At 35.8% G+C, this 27,958-nt stretch overlaps 1 protein-coding gene across 3 annotated transcripts in view; it reads right to left on the minus strand.

Annotated features, from left to right (window-relative positions):
• The window catches only part of RELN (reelin), a 520,521-nt gene that overhangs the window by 242,572 nt on the left and 249,991 nt on the right, over window positions 1-27,958 (minus strand). For all 3 annotated transcript variants that reach the window (XM_003825720.5, XM_055114793.2, XM_063606317.1), the window contains exons 7-8: window positions 20,534-20,630; window positions 15,576-15,627 (exon numbers count right to left, since the gene is read on the minus strand). In XM_003825720.5, coding sequence (XP_003825768.3) covers window positions 15,576-15,627; window positions 20,534-20,630 — 149 coding nt within the window. The remainder of the gene's footprint in view (window positions 1-15,575; window positions 15,628-20,533; window positions 20,631-27,958) is intronic.

The following is a 27,958-nucleotide window of genomic DNA, read 5'->3' on the forward strand; positions in this document are numbered from 1 at the left end:
CTAAAGAATTTATTACGTATTTGCTTTAAAAAAAAATAAACTATGGAAAGGCACTATAAAGAGAGCTAAAAAAGTTGCATTCCAAGAAAAGTAATATCCCAACATTTCCCAACTCAATTATGTGAAAAGTGTTAACCTGATATAATACTGCAATCATAAATTTAAGATACACATGTAATTCATATTTGCTTCCTAAATAACACATTCCATGATGGCTTGCAAATCTATTTCTTTCTTTTCTTTTTTTTTTTTTTTTTTTGAGATGGAGTCTCGCTCTGTCGCCAGGCTGGAGTGCAATGGCGCGATCTCGGCTCACTGCAATCTTCGCTTCATGGGTTCAAGCAATTCTCCTGCCTCAGCCTCCTGAGTAGCTAGGACTACAGGTGTGTGCTACCACATCCAGCTAACTTTTGTATTTTTAGTAGAGATGGGGTTTCACCATGTTGGCCAGGATGGTCTCAATCTCTTGACCTTGTGTTCCACCCACCTCGGCCTCCCAAAGTGTTGGGATTACAGGCACGAGCCACCATGCCCGGCTGCAAATCTATTTCTTTTTTTTACAAAAATTTGGCCTCTCAGATAAGCAAAACAAACAAAAAAACTATTTCTAAAGTTACAATTTTACCATAAAGAAACAAATAATATTTACCAGTGTAAAACAGTACCCTGTACTTGTTATTTAAAAATGATGGAATAAAAAGAATGACAGCTATTTCTATACAGTTGCTTCCTTTTAATGTTGGAGAGATTCATCAGTATAATTCTAACAAATATTTTATTGTAAACTTGGTCTGATCTAGGAACTACTTTACCTAATATAAAATTACAACTGAAATAGGTATCCACTTTTACTCTGGTTCTATTTAAATAGTACTGTCCCTGGTATCATTTAGAAAAAATAGACAAGTAACTTCCCACTTTTGTCATAGGAAGCCAGACCAAGATGATGAAATAATCAATCAATTCATCAATGAGTCGACCAACTATTAAAAATATCTCTTATGTTAGAGGTACATGTGAACTCAAAAGCCTAGCTGCTGTCTTGTGATTCAGACTCATTTCTTTTAACCTCAGCTGTCATTCAGAAAAAAAAGTAGGAAAAACAGACCTCCCAACAGCCTTTCTCACTTAAGAAGTAAAACATCATTTAATACTGACATTTACATAAGGGCTGTTGTGGCCACCCAAACACCAGTGGGTATGACTCTTAACGCTGGTTAGTCCTTCTGCTGGGTTAACTCTCTTACACGATTTGGGCCTCTGTTTAATGGTCATGCCCCTCAGAGGCCTTACCCTGGCCACCTGTAATAAAATGCTAACCCTGTCACTCGTTGACCTCCGATTTAATTTTCTCATTGCATTTATTACTCCCTGACATGTCCATTTATTTGACAGTTGCCTCCTCTCACCAGAATGTTGGCCCCTCCAGAGCAAAGATTTTGTTTCACAAATTCTAAGTGCCTTGAGAGCTGCTTCACACAGAAGAGGAGCTCAATGAACACTTGAATGAATGAAGGCAATAAAGCCCTTCCAAGACTCATCAGTTAAACTCCAGGAAGAGTGTCTTTTGGAAATACAATAATACTATTATTATTATTAGCTTTTCTGTAGTATCTATTTTCAGCAGGATAGGGAGATGGGGTGATTTATAGCCCCTGTCCACTATTATACACACTGATGCTCTTCTAGGAAGAGCCAGAAGGACAGCATCTCAGGGTGGCACCAAGTATTATCTGGGTAACAACATCACATGGTTCTGCCAATGCTACATTTCTGTTCCTCTGTTTAATATCTTTCCCTGGTGACAAAATAAGCTACAAGTATAAATTACAATTGGTTAAAGATATGGCGACTGCTTTAATATTTCTTGTAAGGGCTGCCTTAACTGAAACAGAAAACATAATAACCATGTTTTTAGCCAAACTAAATTCCTGCTTAACTCATGGTTCATTGTTGTTACCCAGTTCTAGGACTTAGGACCACAGTGGTAAGACATTTAAGAGATCACAAAGATGAACATGCTTACCTGTGAAGGGCCCAGGCAGCCTCTACTACTACCCATGGTTATGTGGGGAGTTCAACTGGCAGAGAAAGGACTATATGACTTGTCTCCCAAATCAGTACTCTTTTCCCTCTGCCCATTTATACCAACAGTAAAAGTTGTTTGTCAGTATATATGAGTCATAAAGTGATGTGCATATGCTGTAGAATATTCCAAATATAAAAAAATAAATCCATGGCTTAAAATATCTACATTAAATAAAAAATATTGTTTTGCATTAATGATTATTTCTTATTGAGAATCAGAACAGTAGCTATAGCAGTATATAGAAATCTCTATGGTCCCTATAAGACAAGGCAAAAGCAATAGAACATCAAATAAAGGGAAGATAAGATGTAATCAGAATTTGAAAGAGAAAGTTGAGGCAACTTGCAGGGGGATAAGAAAGAAGGAAGTGTCAATAAGACAAATGTCAGAATGTGAACGTATATTTATCAATGTAACAAATCTAAGTGTAATGTTCAATTCCAACATGTTTGTCATAGACAGAAGAGGATTTACCATGAAGCTGATGAAGCTTCGGCTTCATAGCCCTCACTTTGGTTAGCACTGTCTAAGGTCCTGGGAGAGGCTCTAGCAATATAGTCTGATGGCCATATTTTATAACACTTGCAGTTGGTTAAGATCCTGTCTCCATTTGGACTACTCCTTCATCACGTTGCCCCTCATGTCAGGAGGTGTCAGAGTGGACCTAACTGCTTTTGGGATTCTGCTTAGAAGAAGCTGAGTTGGAAATATATTTATTTTGGGTTAGTGTGATACAGCTATGTAGTTTACTTTCCATTTTGTAGTCTAGTCATTCTCAATATAAAAACAGCTTCCAGGAACTCCTACACTCACTGTGCTGATGCATCCAGCATCATGACTAAAAGATAATGATGATACACTATTTAATGAGTGACGTCAATTCAGAGATCAGCTAAGATTAGTCACTATACAAGGGAAGTTGAAATGTCCTGAAATATAAATAACAGAGAGGTTTTCCAATTCTATAGTGATTCTAAAAATCTAAATGACATGATCAATAAGGAGTTGCAAAGGCAAATATTAAGCATCAACTCTGATCTAACAAGCTAGAGGCAGAATACCCTATTATTTCCAGAAAATATTACAGAATCGTTGTCACAGGAAAGGCGATTTGAGAGTACACGGCCAGCCGGGCGTGGCGGCTCATGCCTGTAATCCCAGCACTTTGGGAGGCTGAGGTTGGTGGATCACGATGTCAAGAAATTGAGACCATCCTGGCCAACATGGTGAAACCCCGTCTCAACTAAAAATAAAAAAATTAGCTGGGTGTGGTGGCCCATGCCTATAGTCCCAGCTACTCAGGAGGCTGAGGCAGGAGAATCGCTTGAACCCAGGAGGCAAAGGTTGCAGTGAGCCGAGAGCATGCCACTGTACTCCGGCCTGGCAACAGAGCGAGACTCCATCTCAAAAAAAATTTTAAAAAAATAAATAAATAAATAGAAAGAGTACACAGCCAAAAAGATATAAGGAAAAAAGTACTATAGAACATTTCAGGGAGTTAACAAAAATGTTGTATTTCTTGATTTTGTGGTGTTTGTGGTACAGTCAATCTTGAACAATTTGTAATTTGTTTTTATTTCCTTTTGCATTCTAAATAAATTTTCACATTTGTACCTAATTTGGAATGTGTAACTTTGTATGTTTTTTCCTTAGAGAGAGACCCTAACCCTCACCCAAGTGGTATAAGCTTCAAAGGTGGACCCACACAACTCAGACCCACCTCTGTACAGAGCTTGTACTGTACTACATTCCTACATTTCAAAAATGTCTTAAATCACAGGTCCCAGAGCAAGGGAATCCAGAATACAAAGTTCATTTTCCACTTTGCTTAGCATGGCACAATCAAATGTATTTAATGACAGAACAAGAATAAAGAGAGAATAAGACTTTGAAATTTTTGAAATTCTTTTCTTCACTTAAGGCAGGTTTGACTCAATTAAAATATTTGTATATGGAAATGAATCACAGTACAACTAGATTAGAATTGATGAAATGACTTTTAAGCTATATTTACACACACAAAAAAGCTATTTTTTTAAAGGCAGGGTATTGCTCTGTTGCCCAGGCTGGAGTGCAGTGGTATGATCACAGCTCACTGCAGGCTCAACCTCCTGGGCTCAAGAAATCCTCTCGCCTCAGCCTCCCAAGTAGCTGGGATTGCAGGCACCCGCCACCAAACCTGGCTAATTTTTTTGTATTTTTTGTAGAGACAGGGTTTCACCATGTTGCCCAGGATCGTCTCAAACTCCTGGGCTCAAGTGATCCACCTGCCTTGGCCTCTCAAAATGCTGGGATTACAGGTGTGAGCCACCACAGCTGACCTGCCATTCATTTTTGACTGTGTTGTCAAAATGAAGCCTACATTGACCCTCATAGACTTCATTAAACCTCAGGGACTCAAGCCAGAGAGAACCAGAAACTTCCCAGGCTTGCTAACTGGAATGTTTCTGTGCTATGCCGGCCTGGAGAATCCTAAAGAGCTTTTAGACTTTATAATCTCAAGAATACACAAGCACATGAACCTGCAGCAATTATATATTAATCAAATGCAATCCATATTAAGTATATCAAAATTCTGCTCATTGTGCAGTAGCCTATTTTCCGTAATATACACGTAATGCATACAGAGCCAGGAAGTTTCTGAAATTCACAAAATAAACTTTGTCTTTTCTTTCCATCCCTCTTGAGTAGTTGGCATAACAAACAGTATAAAGAATAGCGTGATTTGATATAAAATCAAAGCCACTTAAAAATACAAATATTAGTAATCCTACTGAAAAATAAAGAGTTACTTCCTCCCTTGGAATAACAGCCATATAGGTCCATAATCCCTTGAGGTTAGATGAATTCTATAATTCAAATAACTTAATTAACTTATAGATTTCCAAAAGGTAATATGGTGCATATGCCATGCCTAGAGCAGCACTCTATAATCCAATACATTAATACTTCTGCAGTGAAATGCATGATAATTCACATAAGTAACAGAAATAATGATCATAAATAGCTTTAAATCCTTTCAACTCAGGTCTTGCTGCCAAATGAATTCAGCTCATGTCAAACTTTGCCACCACATACATTTTATAAAAACTGGCTTGTGATATCTCCATGTTTTTTGTAATATGAAATTACAGATTAGGGATTGTGAGTCTGTATCTTCAAGAATTTCATCTATTTTGTTTTACTTTTATACAAGGATCAATCAATTGGTGTTTAGTCTCTCAAGTCCTGGGTAGTTTTGGGTAGTTCTTTTTATTATTTGGTTATATCATTCCCCATCAATCCCAGGACTTTTCAAAGTAAATCACAGTAGAATGCAATAGAAGAAGCTACTGTTATCTTGGGGATTGGTAGTGGTTGCTGGGAGCAGCCTCTTTCCCCAAAGCTCTGCCTTAAAAATGAGCTGCCTTTTCAAATGCAGCACAGGGCCACAGAAGGAGAGAATTGATCTCACAGAATTTATAGATGGGGAAAATCACTGCCAGAAATCACGCCTCTAGATAGCACAGTGGGACCCATAAATACTGAAGCCTTGAGGAGTGTCTGGACAGAACCTTATTGAGGATTCCTGCAGCGCGAGTGCTGCCACTGCCATTACTCAAAACTCAGACCTCAGAGACAAGCACAGCTCTAGGAGCTGCATGTAAACAACAGCATTTGATATAGAAAGATCATAAATTTATAGAATGGATGCATTCTGGCTACTCAGAACTCCCTGCTACAAACTAGAGCAACTCTTAGCAGGATCAGCCCATCCTTTCATCTTTTCTAGATAGATAAATGGAGAACAGGACCATTAACTTGAGGTTGCAGTGAGTGGAAAGAGAGATAGAGATGAATGGACAAATTGTAGGGAGCTTTTAAAAAGCTAGAAGCTGTTACTCTCAGGGGATATTACATGTTACTCTAGGCTAGGGCATTCAGGAGCATTCAAGAAACAGGCGTGCCTCATTCTACACTGAAATGTGAAACATGTGATGAGCAACATGAAGATATTGGTATAATAAGCAGTTCTGGCATTTATCCTTTTTTTTTTTTGAAGCTAAGAGTGAATTTTGAGGTCAGTATTATTCACTAGGGAGAAAATACTCTTACTCTACCTCCCCAAAATTAAGAAACACAGTAAAATCTTCTTTGCTACTTTGCAATTCTTTTTCAAATAATTCTGCCTCAAATAAGACCATTATTATCCAGATTACCAATAGTTTGATAGTTCTATGAACAGCACTGTAGAAAAATGATTATATCATACTTAGATTTTTATTTCCTTCTTTACCACATGCCAGAAAATCCCTAAAAGTATTAGCTCTCTTGACCCACGGCATCAAAATGATCTACTGTTAAGTAGAGCAACATCTTGATGACATGGCAAGTCTAGGAATACTAACTCATGAACAGTATCTAAAATATGACTCCCAGTCTTAGGCATATAATGCTGTAATTTCCAGGATGGCTGGTTTAATATGTTTTTTGTTTTGTTTTCATGCTGTTTTATTCCTCTCCTAGTACAAAAACCTATGCTATATAACATTTTATGTATCTGAGCATTTTATTTAATAACATGACTATCTATATAAATTTGTTCCATTAATGTTTAAATTTTATAAAAGTATAATTGGTTATTTTCTAGTAGCTAGCTTCTTGCTTGATAATATTCAAAGCAACTTGTTTTTATTACTCTTATTACCTTACTGTACATCATATATCCACAGGGTACTTTGGAATACAGAGTTCAAGACAAGAGGGAAAATCTACTGGGAAGATGAGAATTTGGTCCTAAGTGTGCTATTTTACCAATTCTCTGATCACGGGTAAAATAAATGCATGAGGAATGGCTACATAGGGAATGCGGTTGAATCAACGGTCTGCCTGGTTGGTATGCTCTCAGCTGCTGTCCCTGACGTCTGACAGTGTGTGCACATCCCACCATGCAGAGCAGCTTCTGGCTCTCATGAAATACAGGCTCGATTTGCCTCGCCTATGCCTGCACATAGAGGCAGCTCATGCTTTGTCGAAGTTCAGGGGCCGTAGCCAAAACAGCAGCAGTTTGATTCAAGGGTAAGAAGCAGAGCAGGAAAAAATGGTTACTGTATCGGATAATGCTTTGTGGCAGCCCAGGAGGGAAGTGTCCTGGGGCTTCTCAGTCCCAAGTGACAGGGATGGCAATTGTGACTGAAAGGAGCCCACAGGTATTACTTTAATTAAGAACAGTTCCATTCTGCATGAACAGAAATCCTCTAATTACTCTTGGATCTGTCAAGAACTGTTCTTGACAGAGCAAACAAATTTAATTTTGGTAAAATATGGTCACCAAAGTTAAGATAATTCATTATTTTATGAATAGAAATTGTAAATTCAGAGAAATGAATATGTCCAAAGTTTTTGGTCAGCCAAAATTATCAATTAAACAATTATTTGGATAGGGAAGTCTAGACTTTACGTCTATACCTCTGTTTTGCCCACCAAAAAATACCCATGGGGGAATTTAGCGTTTATTAACGAGAAAACATATTTCAAGGACAATGCTGTATGGGGGAACATAATATGCAAGCAAAATTTTCATTCTAAGCATCTACTAAAAATGGATATTAAGGATTAAGAGAGGTCAAATAAAGTAGAAAAATAAAATCAATAAAAATCTTCAAAAATATTCTGAACTTGAACTGAAAACATGCTTCCTTTATACTTGAAATACTTTTTTTCATAATATATAGAAAGAGAACCAGGTTCTAAAAGCAACTGTCTTCCACTTTCTGTTTTATATTTATGTTTAAAATGAGGCTACTGGTAATAATCTCTGTTTTGACTATCAGACTTACAAACCTTTCTTTCTGGCTAAATGTGACAGTGCGTGATTTATTGTACTTAATATTTTGTCCCTCAGTCACTTTCCTGGCTGAATTTCCCAGACCTCATTAGGGGACTTCTTCCAGTTCATGGCAGATGGACAATGACCACAGGATATAAAATGAACAGCTGTCCTCCTCCCTGCTTGTGCCTTTCTCCCTTCCAGTCCTATCCCTCTTCCCTCACTTCCAAAATATTTGTATTTCTTCACTGTCACTGGTATTCCTACCATAATGGAGAGAGGGATCCATTCTCTCCCAATTTATGGAAGGCCAAGCCACATTCCAACCACTTCCAAGTGCCCACCCCCTGCAGGTTTTCTCCCAAGCCCACAGTAGTTTCATTGCCATGTTGCATGAAACACGAGGAAGAGAAATGTGTCTGGCTTTGCCAGGTTCCCTGCCAGTCCGTCCTCCTTTCCCCAGGGCCCATGTAAACTACGCCCGAATGCTCATGCCTGGCCCACTTTCTAGGAGGACTAATCCCCATCCCAGGCAGCAAGTGTTAACTGTCTCCCCTCCACCACTCATGGCAATCTGGAGACAGCATTAGTATCATTGTTGCTGTCTGGCTCTGACCTTGGTCCCCAGTTCTTAGCAGGGCTCCTGCATCTTGTTCTTCCTACAGGGTGCCATTCCCGTAACCTTCACAGTGACGCCTGACCCTCTGGTGGTACCATGCCTGCTCTTGTCAATCTCTTTCCCAAATAATGAAGTCCTCCCTCCAGCCCTCCCTCTTTCCTGGACTTTCTAACAAATTAAACTCTCATTCTCCTCTGTAGTCTGCATCTGTTAATCAGCAATGTTTACTGCCATACTTGTTTTCTTCTCCCACGTGGACTCTCTCCCCACCTCCTCCCCTCTATTTGATAATGAACTTCTCAAAGATTGGGGCAGCGTCTTAGGCTTTGCTTTCTCTACAGGGAACGTAAGCACATTATGATACATATAATAAATATTCTAAAGAGCTTAAAGATCTTCTCTTTGACAGATGAGTCCCTGGTTAATTGACAAGAAACTGGAAACTGCAGGCTCAGACTAAATTCTAACAATGCCCATGGATTTCATTTAGCATACTCCCTTGCTTCAGAAGTCAAGAATGCAGATAGTATTCAGCACCAATGTGGAACAGTATGAAATCCCTAACCTAACCTAGGAATCCAATTTAGTTACATTGTTTTTAGTTCTAGGTGTGTGCCAAATTCTGTCTTATATACAGAAAGGGACACTTGTAAGTTCCTTAGCCCTCAAGGAATATTTAAGTTAGAAAAGGTGAAAGTGAATGTGCAGAAATGGTCAGTGTATCTATCAAAGCAGAGTGAAGTACCTGTCATAAAATAAATTCAGAGCAAGTGGGGTTTCAGAGATATCAGTCTGGGGCAACGGGATGAGTTTTCATGGAGGAGTGGTGTTTGAGAGACCATTTGGTCTACATCAATAATGAATTTCTTCTCATCCTGTAGTTCACTGCTGTATTCCTTCTACTAGAACAGTCCCCCCAAAATGTTAATAGCACGAATTTATGAATGAATTACTGACATTTTTCTAAGCCTCATTAGATGAGTGACAAATTGAATATCTCAAAAGAGAAAGGGGATAATACCTGTGTCAAATTGCGCATTTTAATTCATATAAAAATATTTAATTATCAGTTCTAATAATTAAAAAACACTTATAATCAATCTCAGCAATCTTTGCCAGAACTTTGGGTTTAGTGGTATTTTACAGGATTTCAGAATATTCTCTTTTATTACTTAAGCTAGGGCTTAAGAGTTTGGGGTGAGGTGGATTTGAAATAAATATATATTTATAAATATTATATATAAATATACATATGTTTTATATATATATATATATATTTCATTTAAACTCATTTTAAAAAATAAACATTCCCTAAAAAGGTCATCTCTGGGATGACAAAGCAGGATACCCTGCATCATAATCAGTTTCACACCTTTACTTACCAAATTTTAGTTAACATAGAGGTATTCCATATATAAAACAAAAAAAAATTTTTTTTGTTTTAATATAGATATTTGAAGATCTAGAAATCAAGTCTTAAATCTTAGTTGAATACATTTATATCCAAGAATCTTACCCTTAAATAAAACATGTATTTAACCTTATAAAACATATGTATTATTTTTGCCATTAAAATTTTCTAATGTTTCATTTATTTTTGTTTTGGGCTTAGGTCACCAAATATTTTGTTAGTCTTATACTTAGAGGTGTCCATGTTTCAGAAGAGGTGTTCACTATTTCATAATAAGTTCCCCAAGGTCTTACTCACCAGGGAGAGTGATTCTGGAAAAAAAAATGAGAATCTAATTTTAAATATATTTCAGTAAGTTCGTGGAGGAAATGAGCAATAATTCATACCAAGATATGGAGGAATCGATTTCTCCTCCTCTTGAACTACCTGTTCTAAAAGAGTTGAGAGAGAATTTCTCTACTGAATCAAGTTCTGAGTAATTAAGATGTTTATGAATTAGGCTCAAGGGAAAAATCAACTGCTTTTCTTATGCTAAATGAAATAGAATACCTTTTACAAGTGACATTTTATCCTTTACATCTATTAAAGAAAAAATAATACCAGATCTCTTTTCTTTCACAAAGCAATATTCCAATTCAGCTAAGAGTATTTTTAGCTTTTGTAATTTCCAGTTTTTATTTTTCAAAATACACTCGTGTAAACAGAGTGGCTCTCATTCATCTCTGAGACTCCGTAGCATGTACGGTACAGAAGGACAATAATTCAAGCCTAAGAACATCTGTATATCTTAATAAGTAAATATAAAGCATTTATGATTTAATGACTTCCTTCTGTCTTGAAATGATAAAAACAAAAACAAAGCAGCAAAAAAAAAAAAAAAAATTAAACACACGTACAAAAATAAAACCCGAATGTTTAGGACATCCGTAAGTAAACAAGAGAAAAGGTACTAATTCTATAAATCATGAACAAATAATAGATTCTAGTTAGCTCAGTAATTACGTACTGATAAACACTTGCATATGTATTTCTGTCTACTTGTTTCACTTAAAGTATAGTTTACTGGTGATTCTGTTTCTTTCTGGGTAATCTTTTCCATTGACTGTGGTCCTCAGATCACCTCCCCCAAACCCCCTCTTGGCATGAAATGTCTGCATCACATCAGTTTAACACTTGGTAACATACTATTATAGATGTCTTTGTAATGGTTACTTGTCACTCAGGGAAGCAATATTTATGAGCATCTATTTATTATGAGTCCCTGGGCTAGTGACTGAGGATACTGTGATGGACAAGATAGATTTGTCTGGCAAGCCAAACTATTTATTCTTCATGGTGTGTTTTTAAATGCTTTACCTTTATTCCTTGTTTGGCTAATGAATCCTATTAATCTGATGTAAGAGGTAAGCTAAATTGAACAAGTATATTACTTGGTAAATTCTTTTAGAGTGACTCAATGCAGATCTCTATCAAGGAAGTGACAAAGAACCCCTAACACAACTACCCAAACAATTTTTCTGAAGAATTAATTTCATTCTATTTCTCTATTGCTCAAGAGAGAAAGAGGTTCTTTTGCAGACCTCTATTAAATAACTAAAGAACAACATTATTTTACTTTTAAAAAGTTAAATTAAATGAGTTTAAAACCTCCATTTAACATTTATCCCTCTATTAAGTAAGTTGAAGCCCTGAGCTGATACAGATTAGTCTTCAGATAGATGCAACTTTATCTGACATTGCTCATAGCTACCAGGCCCAGTTCCTCTGCTCTAGGAGGGCACGCATGTTCCCCTCCAATGTCTTGCCTGTGTTCACTCTGCCTCTTCACTTGAAAAACCTTTCCCTGTCCTTTCAAGTGACTTGGGTTGTTGGCAGGGATTCTCCTTCCTAAGAAGCCTTCCTCAAGAACCTCATTAGGCACTGCCACCCTGGGGACATATACACAGACCCACCCTGTTTACAACAATGCCGTTTTCTAGAGATTTCATGCTCTCTATGTACCCAGTGCCTTCTACTACATTGTTAAGTGTTGTAAAAACGTTCTGTTTTCTCACTTATTTTGTTTTCCCAGTTGAAGCCAGCTCAAGCAAATACTGAGCACACAACAAATATTCAGTGACATTTTGTTAAGTGAATGATGGACACAAGGTACTACCGCCATTTCCTTTGGATCCTCAACCCTGCCTGAGAAAGTAGAGTTCGGAGGCATCTGTAGGATAACACTTTGCAAGGATGTCATCTCAAATTTTTCTTCCTATCCCAGAGGAAATCTAAAGGAAGTGGGCAAATGCCCCTAAGGCTACTACCATAAATTCCATAAGTTGCGTCTAATGAATCAAGTGAGGATGGTAGCAAATCGATGTCTCAGCACAGAAATGGATAAGAGATCTTTCACTGGAATGGAAAAATGAAAAGTTCTTCTACGAATATTTTAGGACACTTTCCAAGATGATTTCGCTGTGGATAACATGATAAATTTCATCTTGCAGAACTGCATTTTCAGGATTCTTTGACTTTAAAAATCATTGGTTAAGACAGCCTTACATTTACGTATATATATGTATGTGTGTGTATATGTATATATACACAAGTACATAATCTATATACACATGTATAATATATAATTATATAAACACATCAGATACACACATGTATGTATACATATATAATGTAATATATGTACATATTGTATAAACTGTGTGTGTGTGTGTATTTGAAAGAACTGAGAGAGTATTGCTGCTAAACATTGGCATATGGAATTTATTTGAGACACCCCTTAGTAATTCAAGCAATTTTTGTATGAAGAACTTGGGAGTCTTTTGGATAACATTTGTTATGCAACTGAAAATGTTTACAAGAGCAATATGAAAGTATCAACACAATAATTTCTCCAATTGTGGTTATACATGCCCAATTATGAACATAATTGACCACTTAGGTTATAATAATAGAATTCCCTAGAAAACTGCTTGAATCATTGTGTTATACAGTGAACATTTAACATTTAATATCCTAAAGGACTTCCTAAGGAGTGACACTAAAACTAACTGGACATATTATTATTAGTATAGATTTGGAGAATTCCACAGTACACAAGGAAATGTAAATGTTGAATTGTTAACATACAGTTTTTTATAACGTAATCTTAATATAATTTTTGAACTGAGTATAAATAAAATGGCTATTATGGCTGCTATTGGATTGGTTGGATTCATTTTAATTTGCTATTTTGGTATCTGATTACTATGGATACCCACAATTATGGCATTTCTAGAATTTGTGAGTATTCCTCAGTCTGGCCCTCATATCACCCAAATAAACAGAATGATGTCACACCCTTGTACCTCGTAAACATCCATATAAACAAATGATAATGAGATACACAAAACATTTCTGGAAAGTTCTGCCCGCTATACGGTATTCACCACATACCACCACACACCATACAACAGATGGTTTGCTACTACATTGTTTCTTTGCCATTCTAACTCTTCTTGGTTTCCCCCAATTTTTTACTCTCAAAGTGTAGTAAGTAAATTCACCAATGAAGTTTATAAACAATAAGTTACAATTTCTTTTACTAAATTGTTCCATTTCATTCCTAAGGATATGTTAAAATTTCACTTCTGATTCTAAAACTGCCACCTGAAAAGATTTATAAATGTACTTTTAGTTGTAAACTTGAGATCTCTTTTTCTCATTTCCTTCCTCCCTCTTTCCTTCCTCCTTCCACCCTTCCTTCATTTTCTCCTTGCCATCTCTCTCTCTCTCTCTCTCTCTCTCTTTCCCCAATTCTGTTACTCTTCCAGTCTTCCAGCAGGATTCAAATCCGTGCTTTAAATAATATAAGTTGGCCTGATGGCTACAGTCCTCAGGCTTGTGGGGAGACCAAGGGCTCTTGCTAAGTCCCATGTTTATGTCTAGTCCCGAGACCTTGGCCATGGTGCTTGCTATGGGTTTTGAGTCTTAGGTAATAAACCCTTCATTCTCTGATTACCTCCTCTTCTTGGTACTTTTTCATCAACTCTGTTGTAATTGGTACAAATGAAAGGCAAGGAAATAGAGAATCTATGCCATATTAGCAGTATACTATTCACCAAAATAGTAATTTTTCCCTGTAATAAAGGATAATTTAATTGGTGTAGGAGCTCTCCACCCTTGAATAAAGTACAAATAATATTAGAATTAGGAGACATATATTTTAAAATTGATTCTCTTGTGTTCTTTAATTGCTTAAAGACAATATCTGAAACTAATGTTCATCTCTCTAACAAAAAGAACAAGTACTCAGAATACTGATACATTATTAACCATTATTCAGCTTATGTTATATATTAATAGCATAATTAAACACGTTTATTGTGATTAAGAGGCTCTAAGTTGCCTGTCACGCTACAGTTTAAAAAATTTGTTTTTGTAGCACCACAACTCTTTAAAAATAAATCTTGTTTTGATTATAAGAACATTACGTGTTTGCTACAGAACAGGATACACTTGTTAATAAGTCAAAGAAAACTCTTTCATCAAAAAAACCATTATTTTTGTTTTTCCTAACACTTATGATCACACATGGACTTCTGAACTGTCTGTAAATTGTTGTAGGTAATACTGTCAACTGGAGAAGAAAATAACCCAAAATGTAATCAGGTGACTTCACATAGTACCTCCTACACAGGCTGAAACAAGGCACAGTGATGAAAAAGTGACAAATACATGACTTAAAGAAAACTGTTCTTCAGCACAATCAACCACAGTGGGCTCCTGGCTGTAGGACACTGACTTGCAATTTGGAATAGAAGAATCCTGAGAGAAACAGTCCTTTTGCTAACGGCAGACCTTCTAAGATATGGAAGCGACTGGAGGATGCTGTTCTGAGCGTGGCTGGGGGACACCTGCAATTCTCATGCCATAGGAAATGGTCAGGAGGGGGTTTCGCTCTAATGGGACCTAGGCCCCATTAAAAGACAACATGTTTCTTCCCCTAGAACATTTCCTCTGTAAATTTATACAAGTTATTTATAAATACATACCCTTGAAAAATAAAATGGAAGGTAATAGAATAGACAGCAAAACTGCAAACACTTGATCAAAAGGCACCTTATTTTACTGAATGCTCTGGGTAGGAACTTTTAGCTCTAAAACAAAAGCACTTAAAAGAAACACTGCCAGATACAGTCATTGTTTTCATTATCTATGTTTGAATTTAACATAGATTATTTATGCCAAACATGAAGCCTTAATTGGTTTCTTTCGGTTACCAGTAATTATCTTTCTCACTACCAGTTAGTCAGAGCTCAGGAAACGGAACATATTTCAATCTTAATCTGAGCAAAACACAACCAGCAAGGTAATCCTGCTGTAATAGAATAAGCCAATGTATGCAAAATACATATGTAAATCATCTTAAGATTTTTTTGAATTATCTGCAGTATTTTTAATACCATTCACTGCTGGAGAGAAGTGAGAACAGAATGTAACATTTAAAAATATTTATTTCACTTTAAAAATGTTGTAGATTATTTACTGCAAAATTAAGACTTACTATTCTGTAAATCCAAAAGCATCTGGCATTATAATCCTGATTGCACACTATGTTTAAAGCAAACATTTCCAAATTAAATCGTTACAACTGCTAAAAAACACTTACCAATGGAAAATTGGAGGACAGAAGCTGTTGTTGTATTAAGGCCTGTGGTAATCTAAAGAAAAAAGAATACATAAAAATAAGACAAGACAGAGAGGAGAAAGAGGAGAAAGATGCTAGGAGGGGTACGGGGAGGGGAAGAGTTAAAAAAGAGGAGAGAGGAAATCCATTAACAGAAGTTGCATTTATCCAGTTAGTTCATTTTATCAATGTGTCTGAACACAGACCTGTTTCTTCTTCCCCTGTGGGGAATAAAGAAGTGAAATCCTGACTTGGAGACGGATAGCATATTTCTCAATGTCCTTTCACAAACTGTTCTTAGTGGAATCCAGCAGGTTATCTTGTGAAGGCATTTAACAAAGCTCCTCTCCACTCATTCCACCATCTCCCTTCCATCCTACCAGATCAATAGATCGGGGACCCAAAGAGAATGCAGCAAAAGGGCTACCGAACAAAAATTGGGAGATAAACTAAGAACAAATGAGTGGAATAAAATTATTTTGAAAAGGAAATAGAACTACAATAGCTAAAGGTCATAGGCTTTCTTTGTGGAGGGGTGTGATGAAATGGTCTAAAATTGACTGTAATAATGGTTCCATAACTTTGTAAATAAACCAGAAGCCTTGAACTGTACACTTTAAAGAAGGTAGAATCTGTGGATTATTTCTCAATAAAACTGTTACCAAAAAAAAATGAAGAAAAGAAATAGAATTATGAACCTAGAAATAGTCTTCTGACAAGTTTCTGCTACTTTTCCTTAGTTTCATGCTTAAGAAGCATGCTTAAGCAAAATTTCCCCCTTCTGAAAGAAGAATGGTGCTTCTTTAATTTTAAAATTTTATTTGTTTATCCTTTAGAGCAGTAGCTTTGACCCATACCAGCTCAAATGAGACAAAAATTAAGGTTCTCATTTTGCTGGGTTCTGAAATTCTGTACACTACAATATAGGACATTTCAGTTACTCCACTGTATGCAATAGAAAGTGGATAACTCTTCACTGTGGCAGAGGCAGTAGGTTGTCTTACTTTTGCTGCTTTTTTTTTTCGTTGTTTTGTTTTTTTGAGACAGACTCTCTCTCTGTTGCACTTTGCTTCTTATATGTCTTAATAACATCTTTAGACATATCCTTGCACTTTGTTAGCCCTTATATGACAGAGTCCACAATTGCAGAACGGTCAAGTGCTATACAATTCATGAAGAGCTGTAGGAAATGAGTGAGCAAGCCTCTTGCTCTGTCGGAATTCAGTTGGGATGTGAATATTAAAAGATCAGATACATGTGAATATCAAAATATCTATATCATGACTTGGAGAGGTGACTGAACGTGTGCTTTAAATACACGGCTATAAAGCTACTGCTAGTGCATTAAATGTACTGAAGAGTCTTAGATACTTATCCTGATGGTGTAATAAATGATGCTTGTGTCACCTACTTGATCAAGTTCCACAGCTGTGACCTCTGCTAGCGAACAGCAAGTTGTGTGAAATATCGCCAAATTTCAAATTATGTGTGCTGAGGGTGACCCTAGACTTTGATTGGTTACTGATTCTAATTTTTTTCACCAGGGAAGTTTAGGACTGGTATAATGGTTGACTCTCATTTCTTTACCTTTACCCATTTATTTTATTAGTAAAATATCAGCTAAAAGAAAGAACAGGAAAGATGAAGGAAAAAAAAAAGAAGCACTGCCTATGAAATCTATTCTGAAATCTATTCACCTATATTTATACTTGAGTATTATAAATATAAATTATACCTATATTTATAATTGGGTAATATAAATTATTAATCTTGAGTTCAAATATGAGTTATTAAGCCTTTATATTTGACATTCTGAAAACAAAAGGGGCCCTTAAAGAGCTTTTGATAAATAATATGGTAACTATGAATGGCTGATACATAACTTTTTTCTTACCAAATCTCTCTTAAATTATTAAATACACTCAAAACTATAGGAAATTTGTATGATAACTAAATGAATCAGAAGAAATCACTGTAGGTCAAAGCTGTTCATTCTGTACTTTTTCTCTAAAATTTTTTGAGTTTGATATTGTTTTAGTCCAAACTCACCCTTGTAATTAAAATGCATTTCCAAATATGTGAGAATAATTCAGTAAATAGGCCTGGTGCAGAGGCTCATGCCTATAATCCCAGCACTTTAGGAAGCCAAGGCAGTAGGATTGCTTGAGCCCAGGAGTTCAAGACCAGCCTAGGCAACATAGGGAGACCTCATCTCTACAAACAATTTTAAAAAATTAGCTGGGTGTGGTGGTGCATGCCTGTAGTCCCAGCTACTTGGGAGGCTGAGGCAGGAGGCTGAGGTCATAGGATCACCTGAGCCCAGGAGGTCAGGGCTGCAGTGAGCCATGATGGCGCACCTGGACACCAGCCTAGGTGACAGAGTGAGGCCTTGTCTTAAAACATAATAGTAATAATTTAGTGAAGAATTTCTTTTTTTAAAATGGAGGGTAACATAACTCATTTCATTTTAAATTCTGAGAGCATATTTTCCTTTAAATGAGTGAGAAAATGAATTCCTTTTTACCTTTATTTTATACTAACAAAATTAATAAAGTTCAGTGTCACCACCTGAAATACAGAGACTTCACTGGGTTAAATAAAACCCAGTGAGGGGTGCATGGCACAGCAGTTAAAAAGAAACAAAAACTTGTGCTATGTCCAGGTAACAGTTTCTTCCACCCCTCACTGACTAACTTCTCCAGAAATGAAATGGCTATTTAACTACATTCACAAAAATGGAGATCCTCCTTCTAGCATTTTAAAAGATAAAGCCTTAGCCTACTAAGGTTCTTTGCTCGTGGTTCTTTTTCTTACAACTTCAGTAAGAATGGGCTTTATGAAAAATAAGAAGGCATATTGTTTAAAAAGTGATGTTTGGGGGCTGATAACTTTCATTAGTTCTCATGCACAACAATTTTGACGGCATTCAGTCACAAAGTACCATGCAAATGTTTGGATTTTAGTAAATATTGAATATAATGTTAACTGAAAACCGAATTCCTCACTTTTCATTTGACTGATCTGTCTTCTATAAACACAACTTGGGTACAATGTATATTTTTGCTTCAGGAACACCAATACAGTATAAAAATTATGAAAAATTAGAACTTAGTATAAAATGTGGACATCATCGCCATCATTCTCAATCTGTTTCATTTTATTCCCTTTGAATCTAACCATACAAATTCATCTTAGGAAAATACTTATAATGGAAATACAAAAACTACATACTTTCTTATTTCCCAAATGAAGATAATTATTTTGAGTATTTTCCTTTTTAGTCGAAAGGCTAATCCCACATTAATTATAAAACACAATTCAAAATTAGCCCACTGAATATATCAACTCTAATGCTAAATAAACAGGGATATAGTGAAACAATCAGGACTAAACATACATAGGATTAAATAATACTTCAGTTTTATGCTATGAAAATATGAATTTTGGCATTATATTCTTAGATATTTTTATTTCCTATTAACCAGTGGCAACAAAAATAACTTGTCAAGAATTTCCAGGAATATTACTAAATGAGACACCTTCTAAAACAGGCATTTAGTCTAAGCTCAATTAACTACAGTAAAAAAATTAAATTTGTGTTAAGGTTTATAGATAATTAATTCTGTCATGGTATATTATTTAAAATGTACTAGCAAATCTATTTTTTCAAGAAAATCTTCACCACCAGAGTCATACTTGTCTGCAGGCATATTATAGCACTTGTGAGGCTTGAATTATGAGCACCTATTATTTTAATTTGCATCCAATTAATTCTGTTTGTGTTGTAATTTCAACTAAAAACTCCTCAATTCATCAATGCTCTGAAGCTTGTATCTTTAATAAATTAAATGTATCTATTGGCATGAAAGGGGTATTTAAGCAGCATAAAATAAGAACCATCTTACAACAATTAATTGGCTTTCACATTTTGATAACTAAATCTTCTTTTAATTGCCCATCTAGGCACCCCCTGCCCCACCATTTACATTGGAAGTCAGTCTTTTGACAACTTTTAAAGTTAATGATTTTGAAACACAATTGTGACAGAAGGGTGAAAAATACAACCTGTTACTAGAAGCCCTCTGAAAGGGAAGATGTGGGAAATAAAAGAACAAGCATTAAAGCCCAAGTTGAAAAGCAGAAAAGTAAAGCATAAGAGATGGTACAAGAAGAGTATTAGGGACAAAGGAATTGAGACAGGATATAACAATTGCTTTTATATTATTTTTCAAGAAGGTAAAATGAAAGTAGTCTTCATGCCAGAAATAGTTACCAAATTAACAACAACCAAAAAAAGGCTCATTAGCCACATGCTGATGGCTAGTAGTTTTACTTCTTTCCATTTTGAATGCTCATGTTTCATTTTACATATGATTTGGCAAGCAAAAGCTACTAATCAATCTAAAGTAAAGGAAAATAATCTGCTTCTAAGTAATATAAGATGAATCAAAATTTTTAAAAAACTGGTTTATTCAGTATGCTCTTTCACGTAAAGAAAAATCCATCAGGTTCTTCTATGGCTATGAACCAAAGTTTTAAAATAAAGTGATAAAACTGAACATCTAACAGTTTTGACTTGCAAGGAGAAAATAAGGACAATTTTAAGAGCATGGCTTTATAGAAGAACTTAGAAGGTCATAAATTGTTTATTATGGATATTATAGCAAATACTCATATTTTTAAAAAGCCATCTAATCATAGTGATACTCCATGTTTAATGATATCCATTGATGCTGACAATTTTATTATTGAATTATTTGTTTTTACATCCGAAAATAGGCCATAGAATTGCCCCTCCCAATTTTAAGATATTTGTAATAGGACTCATAAATCATATTTGAATTTTCATCTGAACTTTAAGAGCATAAGAAAAACTTTTGTTGGCAAAAAGCTCAGTAAATACTATAATGGAATAATGTACATGAATAGCACATACTTACCAGTTCTCGTGGGCCATATGGTTCACAGAAGGTGACGGCATTGCCATGCATAATCGCGCCACACTGTTCTCCAGTCTCACAGTTGTTACATTCAACCCTGCAGGAACACAGAACACAGTCCCAGTCTGAGAACTAAGTAGCACGCGTGGTTTACCGCTCAGGTAAGAAACGATATAATATTTATTGTTACTCAGCTCAAATCACCATTTTGAGGAAAGTAGGAGTATTTTGTATTATGATAAGATTAAGAAGACCTGAAACCAGAAAGACTTGAACATAAATCTCAATTCTTTCAGTTACTTACAGTGGTGGGTAAGTTACTTAACCTTCCAAAGTTTCAGTTTCCTCACCTGTAAAACGAGGCTAACCATACTGACCTAAATCTCACATAGTTATTGTGAGGATGAAATGAGAGATTATATATAAAACACAGAGTACAGAACCAATGTCATAGCAGGCACTTAATGAAAGATGATATTACAGTCAATAATTATATAATATATACATGCCCAATACAAGGACGTTTGCAAGTATTAAAAATAAGCAGAGTAATAGCCACTTACATAAAAACTTGTATCTCTGAAATTAAAAGGTGTTTTATACATTTTAAACATTTTTCTTTGGAGTTACGGTTAATGTAAATGTTTAAAATGACTGTCCTCAAACAAATCTGCATGTATACGTTCCACCAGGCTAAAAACAATGAAATCAGATTGTATTTAGTCCATGTATTAGTATGACATACACACAACTTCTAATTCAAGCACATTTTGGATACTGAGCTATTATGCTAACCTCACGAATAACGGAATTAGCTCCTATCTTTATACTATAAAACGAAGTGGTTATTAAAATCTTAGGACAGGATCTCAAAAATAAATTTATTCATATCTCTATCTAGTAGAGATTGAAGGTATGTGTATTCTGGATTTGACCTTGTATATTTACGGTAACATTTACAATTTTCTGCATTGTGACATTTCAACCTACAATCATTACATTCCTAACATGTAGAAAGAAAGAGCAATGTCTCCCCTGTCTGAACCTCAAACCACATGAGAGCTATATTTCATGCAGAAAGAACATTTTCAAAGACTTTCACATTCCAGGTACCAAACATTGCAGAAAGGGCACTATGCCCTTTGTTTAGGAGATTATTGTATTATGCCCTTTCAGCCGTTTGTTAATTTTAAAGAAAAGGAGTAGAACACCCATCCAAATAGGAAGAAGACAAAAGTGTGAAAGGAGTGCATAAAGCCAGGAGGCAGAAACACTGCACGTCAAAACTTGGCAAAGAAATGAAAGTACTTCCTATATGTTTACCACATTGATTAAATGATATTATTTTCATCTTTTGAGCCGTGTTCCCACACAGATCAACAGTGCCAAGTATTTTTCACATATTTTAGAAAAAACATAAATAAATTTGATACAGAATTTGAAATGTTAGTATCTCATAGCATCACAATTCTTAGGAGATTCAAATCTTCCCTTGGTTACTGTGAAGCAAGACATTAGAAGAGACACAGCAGTAGCTTCGTAAGGACAATAAACCTGTCTCTTGTTCATCATTTATGGCATGTTCCTTTTGAGCACATTGTATTCCTGAAATATTTGTTGAATGAATAAATGCATATAAGACAACTTCATAAATATAACCATTTTAAAGGTCTGAGGTCTAAAGAACTTAGAATAGTGCCTGGCACATAGTAGGCATGATATGTGTTAGCTGTTATTATTGCTAAGAATTTCTCATGGATTTCCACCATTTTCCTCTACTCCAGAATTTTATATTAGGGTTTTTTTTTTCCATAGAGACTGTATTATGCAAATGACTTCTTACTACTTTTCTAATTCTTTAAACTGATTGGGATTGTGATAAAAGTACAGTGAAGTAGCACAAAATTTATAGTAGGCTCCTTACTTTAGTGAGAGATGAAGGTTATTTGGCCTCCAAGTCATTGTGAAATGGCTTAAGAGAAACATCAACTTTGACAGAGAAAAAAAGTAAAAGAATGTTCAAACCTCACAATGGCTATCTGCCATTTGTCTCCAGTGACTCTAAACTAAAAGTGTCACTGTTGATGTGAAATTTGAGGCCTGCTGTTTGAACTTCTATAGCAATCATTTTGTCTAAAAATATTGCTCAGCAGTTTCCAAATCAACTATTTATCAAGAAAATATCTATATATAATATATGTATTACAAGCCCCCTCCTTCCACAGTTTCGCTTAAACAGAATTCAGGTAGAAACTGGATAACTGTATAAAAGTGATGGCCTACAGCCTGGAATTAGAGAACCAGTACCTAGATGACAGATGTTTGATGTCTTTGGAGAATCACTTCTATGTGGCAGAATAGCAGGGATTTAAAAAAAACAACAATAAACACAAGAGAAAAGAAAACAGATAAAGCTATTCTTCCCATTGAACTCAACAATCCACTAGACGCTTCTCTTCTTCATTGTGCTTTATATCCCCAGAAATTTATAATAAATGTAAAAAGGCATTGGTAACCCTGCTGAAGAAACTAAAAGATTTATAATTATCAGATATTCCCCACTGTGTGGTTGCTACCTCCAGAAACAATGGCTTCACCAAGGACTGATGGGACAAATCAGTCAGATTTCTGCCAAGGTCTTTTAAATGTCCCTTACTTGAATTTCTCACAGTCTGACTGGGTTTGTCAACATAATTTATTTTAATTTACCCTGAATGCCCATCCCTCTAGGAGGTCAAATCCAACCCTCTCTTAGATGCCAATGGTGTTATTTATTCATCCATCATTTATTAATCCATTCTTGTATTTAAACTTAGGTTGAGGGCTCACAGGCACTGCACTAAGCTTTACTGATACAAGGACCAATGAAACACTTGTCTTTTCTTCTAGGAGCTTACGTTTCAAATGGAAAGGCAGAGAAGTAAACAAACAGTTACAATAGAGGGTGTCAATGCAATGATGCAATGATAGCTATTTATTGCATTCTATGATGTATCAGATACTCTAATGCCTTTTAATCTCTAAGACAATTATCAGTGTCTTATTTTACTAATGAGAAAATTTAGCTACAGAGAGGTTAGGCATTTGCTCAAGGTCACACAGTCATGAAGTTGCAATTTGAACCTAGAGTTTGTAATTTGGACCTAGAACTTGCTAACTCCAACACCCATGACACTTGTCATTGCTCTTCACTCATAACAGGAGCATACACTGGTTGCGATGGTACCTAATGCAGAGACTGGGGAAGTAAGAGAAAGCCTTCAAAGGAGATGGTCCCGGAACTGGTCCTGAATGAGAAATAGGAGTTACTCAAGCAAGGAAGAAAGATGAGTGTGTGATAGGGCACATACAATGCAGAAATTATGACACACAGCTGAACTGTTAGTTCAGTGGGTCAGTATGATGGAACCACATTGGTCCATGCAGAAAGGCAGCAAAGGATGTGTCTAGAAAGTGGCAACCAGCTCACAAAGGCTTCATGTGCTGTTTACCATGTGATATGTGCTGACAGAAGCTCTACAAACAATGCCCCAATTAACTGATACCAAATCCTCTCCTTCTATTTTTTATCTCCACTTAGACGATGCTAGAACTGAGATTTAGAAATCTTAAATTACTGTCCAAGGTTACACAGCTAGTCAATTGCAGAATTGGGAGTCAAACTCTAATTATTTTGTTTCCAAAGTCATGTGGCAAATCCAACTTTTAGAAAAATTACTATAGCAAATTATGGGCTGGAGGTAGAAAAGACTGGGGGCTACTAATGTAACTCAAGTAAGATATAATGGTGCCTTGAAATAAGGTGGGATGGAGCAAAGTGGACACCTTCCACTGCTCTATAAAAACCTAATGTAAGCCACTTTTTTCATTTTCCACTTCTAATGGTTGCATTAAAAAGAAACATTAATTTTAACAAGATGTTTTATTTAACTCAATATATTCAATTATATTTTCACATGTAAGTAATATAAAAATTATTAATTACACTGTTTACATTTTTAAATACTGTCTTCAAATTATGGGGTGTATTCTATGCTTACAGCACATCTCAATTCAGACTAGCCACATTTCAAGTGCTCCACAGCCGTATGTGACTAGTGCCTACCATGTTGGACAACACAACTCTAGAGAATTAGAGGGCTTGGAAACTGCCTGCTTTTTAGTTACACTGAAAATTGGAGATGATCAGCTGAACTTTCAGATAAAGGAGATTGGGACTGATATGACAGTTTAGGATATAGTTGAAATCATGGGAGTGTATATCTTTAGGGTCCTCGGGATAAGGGAGGATATACAAAGTAAGAAGAGAAAAGGTCCAAGAATGAATCCCTGGGGAACAATCAGATTGCCCACGGTCTAGTTTCTGGAAAGCTCAAACCATCATCATAATCCTTCAGTGTGTATCAATCCAAGTGTATCTCCATTTACTTCCCCATAATTATTGGTGGTGCGGTTCATTTCTATGCATGTTCTTAATCTGTGCTGCCCATTAAGGTGATCTTCCTAATATTTTTTTCTATCAATAAAGTTAAGTATTGTACAACTACACATATGAATACCATTATGATAAAGGGAAAGATAAATCATAATTTCATGATGAACACAATGATCCTAATGGAGACCAGGCAAGACAGTACAGAGGGCAACTGGTGGTCATGGCTTCCAAGAAGAGAATAGTGATCCATGTGAAAGACGAGGTGAATTTTAAAAACCTATGGATATAAATAAACATTCAAATTCCAAGGAAAGTAATTCCTGGCTTACCCCAGAATTTGAAACAATACTTAAATGCATAAGTGCTCTTTCAGTCCTACCCTCCTCACTTTCTCAGAATGCCTCTGTGTCTAACAATTTAACTTGGTTGAGTGCAGTGAGGTATTTAACCCCCAAAAATGTTCTCTATAAGTAGGTTGCGAAAATTTTCTCCCATTTTGTAGGTTGCCTGTTCACTCTGATGGTAGTTTCTTTTGCTGTGCAGAAGCTCTTTAGTTTAATTAGATCCCATTTGTCAATTTTGTCTTTTGTTGCCATTGCTTTTGGTGTTTTAGACACGAAGTCCTTGCCCATGCCTATGTCCTGAATGGTAATGCCTAGGTTTTCTTCTAGGGTTTTTATGGTTTTAGGTCTAACGTTTAAGTCTCTACAATGAACTCAAACAAATTTACAAGAAAAAAACAAACAACCCCATCAAAAAGTGGGTGAAGGACATGAACAGACACTTCGCAAAAGAAGACATTTATGCAGCTAAAAAACACATGAAAAAATGCTCATCATCACTGGCCATCAGAGAAATGCAAATCAAAACCACAATGAGATACCATCTCACACCAGTTAGAATGGCAATCATTAAAAAGTCAGGAAACAACAGGTGCTGGAGAGGATGTGGAGAAATAGGAACACTTTTACACTGTTGGTGGGACTGGAAACTAGTTCAACCATTGGGGAAGTCAGTGTGGCGATTCCTCAGGGATCTAGAACTAGAAATACCATTTGACCCAGCCATCCCATTACTGGGTATATACCCAAAGGTCTATAAACCATGCTGCTATAAAGACACATGCACACGTATGTTTATTGCGCCATTATTCACAATAGCAAAGACTTGGAACCAACACAAATGTCCAACACTGACAGACTGGATTAAGAAAATGTGGCACATATACACCGTGGAATACTATGCAGCCATAAAAAATGATGAGTTCATGTCCTTTGTAGGGACATGGATGCAATTGGAAATCATCATTCTCAGTAAACTATCACAAGAACAAAAAACCAAACACCACATATTCTCACTCATAGGTGGGAATTGAACAATGAGATCACATGGACACAGGAAGGGGAACATCACACTCTGGGGACTGTTGTGGGGTGGGGGGAGGGGGGAGGGATAGCATTGGGAGATATACCTAATGCTAGATGACGAGTTAGTGGGTGCAGCGCACCAGCATGGCACATGTATACGTATGTAACTAACCTGCACAATGTGCACATGTACCCTAAAACTTAAAGTATAATTAAAAAAAATGTTCTCTATAAAGACCACAAGTAATCTGAAATTCTACTCTTCCTTTATGGAAAAGTTCTATGAGTTCCTAAGAACTAGGATTTGATTTGCGGGATAATGAGTGGTTCAATTTTCTTTAGGCTCAGTGCAAAACAAAAACAAAAACAAAAACTACTGTTGTTTATTGCCGACGTATAAATCTGTAACCTCAAAATTAAATGTTTTCCACTTTCTCATGTTCTCAGGAAAATGTTGGGCTTTGTAAAGTTAGGTAACATATTCTTCAGAGATTTGTGGGAAGAAGGAAGTTTTCAATAATCCCAGTTAAACAGACTTCTGTTGTTCAATTTGAAAAGGAATGTGACCTCTCAACCTAAGGATCAGAAATGAATTGCTTCTCTGCCTAATAGTAAAAGTAATACTAAATGTTTCTGTAATCTAAGAATGCTTTTCCCCTTTTATATTTCCCAATATGAAAAACAGAACGTAAGAATCTGACAAATACCTTGGCGTATCATATGGATTGTCCACCTCAAAAATATATTTTGCCATGAACAATATGATTAAAAGACATTTTAAGGGAAATGCTAGCAATCCTCAAAAACCATTGAAAGCTTGAACTTATTAAACCTTCTCTGAACCAATTTATCACATGCTTAGGTTCCACATCAAGCTTATCTATTACTTGAGTTTACAGATCATCAAGTGAGAGGGGACTTGAAATATCACTGCATCTCATCACTCCCTCATGATGATGAAACAGGACTAGAATTCAGGTTGCCTGATTTCTTATCCAATATTGTTTGCGTTCTGCCTAATGCAGCTAGTGAGGGAAAAATTCCAATTATATAAAAACAATGTACATTTCAAGGAATGTTTGTCATTTTGACGGTGAACATTTATTTTGAAAATTTACAATAACTTTTCTTAAAAACTGTTTTTTCAATTATAGGATAATTTTTTTGTTTTTCTGATAAAAATGTACAAAAAGTAGAGCGATGAGTGGACTTCATAAAAAACATTAACAGTGAATTCACTGGGCTGAAGTACATGACAATCAAATTCAGTACCCCTTTGGCTATATATATTCTTAGATAATTCATCACAATCTATTTTATATGTACACCATCTCTTTTTTTTTCACTAACAAAAACATAAAAGAATCAGTAAATATAAAGACTGGTACTTGCTGACCAAAAAAAAATAGGATCAAACCATAAACATAAAAGAAAAAGAAAGGCTTTGAACCAGGGTTTTGTCTTCCACTGTAACAAGCTCCTTGGTAGATTGCAAGCTTGTTATTTTGTTATTAGTTCTCTACTTTTTTTTATTTATTATTCAGGTGGCTGTTTTTTTTCATGGGACAAAGTATTACATGTGATGGTACCTTTGAACAGTAGAGAGTATGCTTCTGAAGATAT

Source organism: Pan paniscus, chromosome 6 (assembly GCF_029289425.2).
Source record: "Pan paniscus chromosome 6, NHGRI_mPanPan1-v2.0_pri, whole genome shotgun sequence".
NCBI classification, from domain to species: Eukaryota; Metazoa; Chordata; class Mammalia; order Primates; family Hominidae; genus Pan; species Pan paniscus.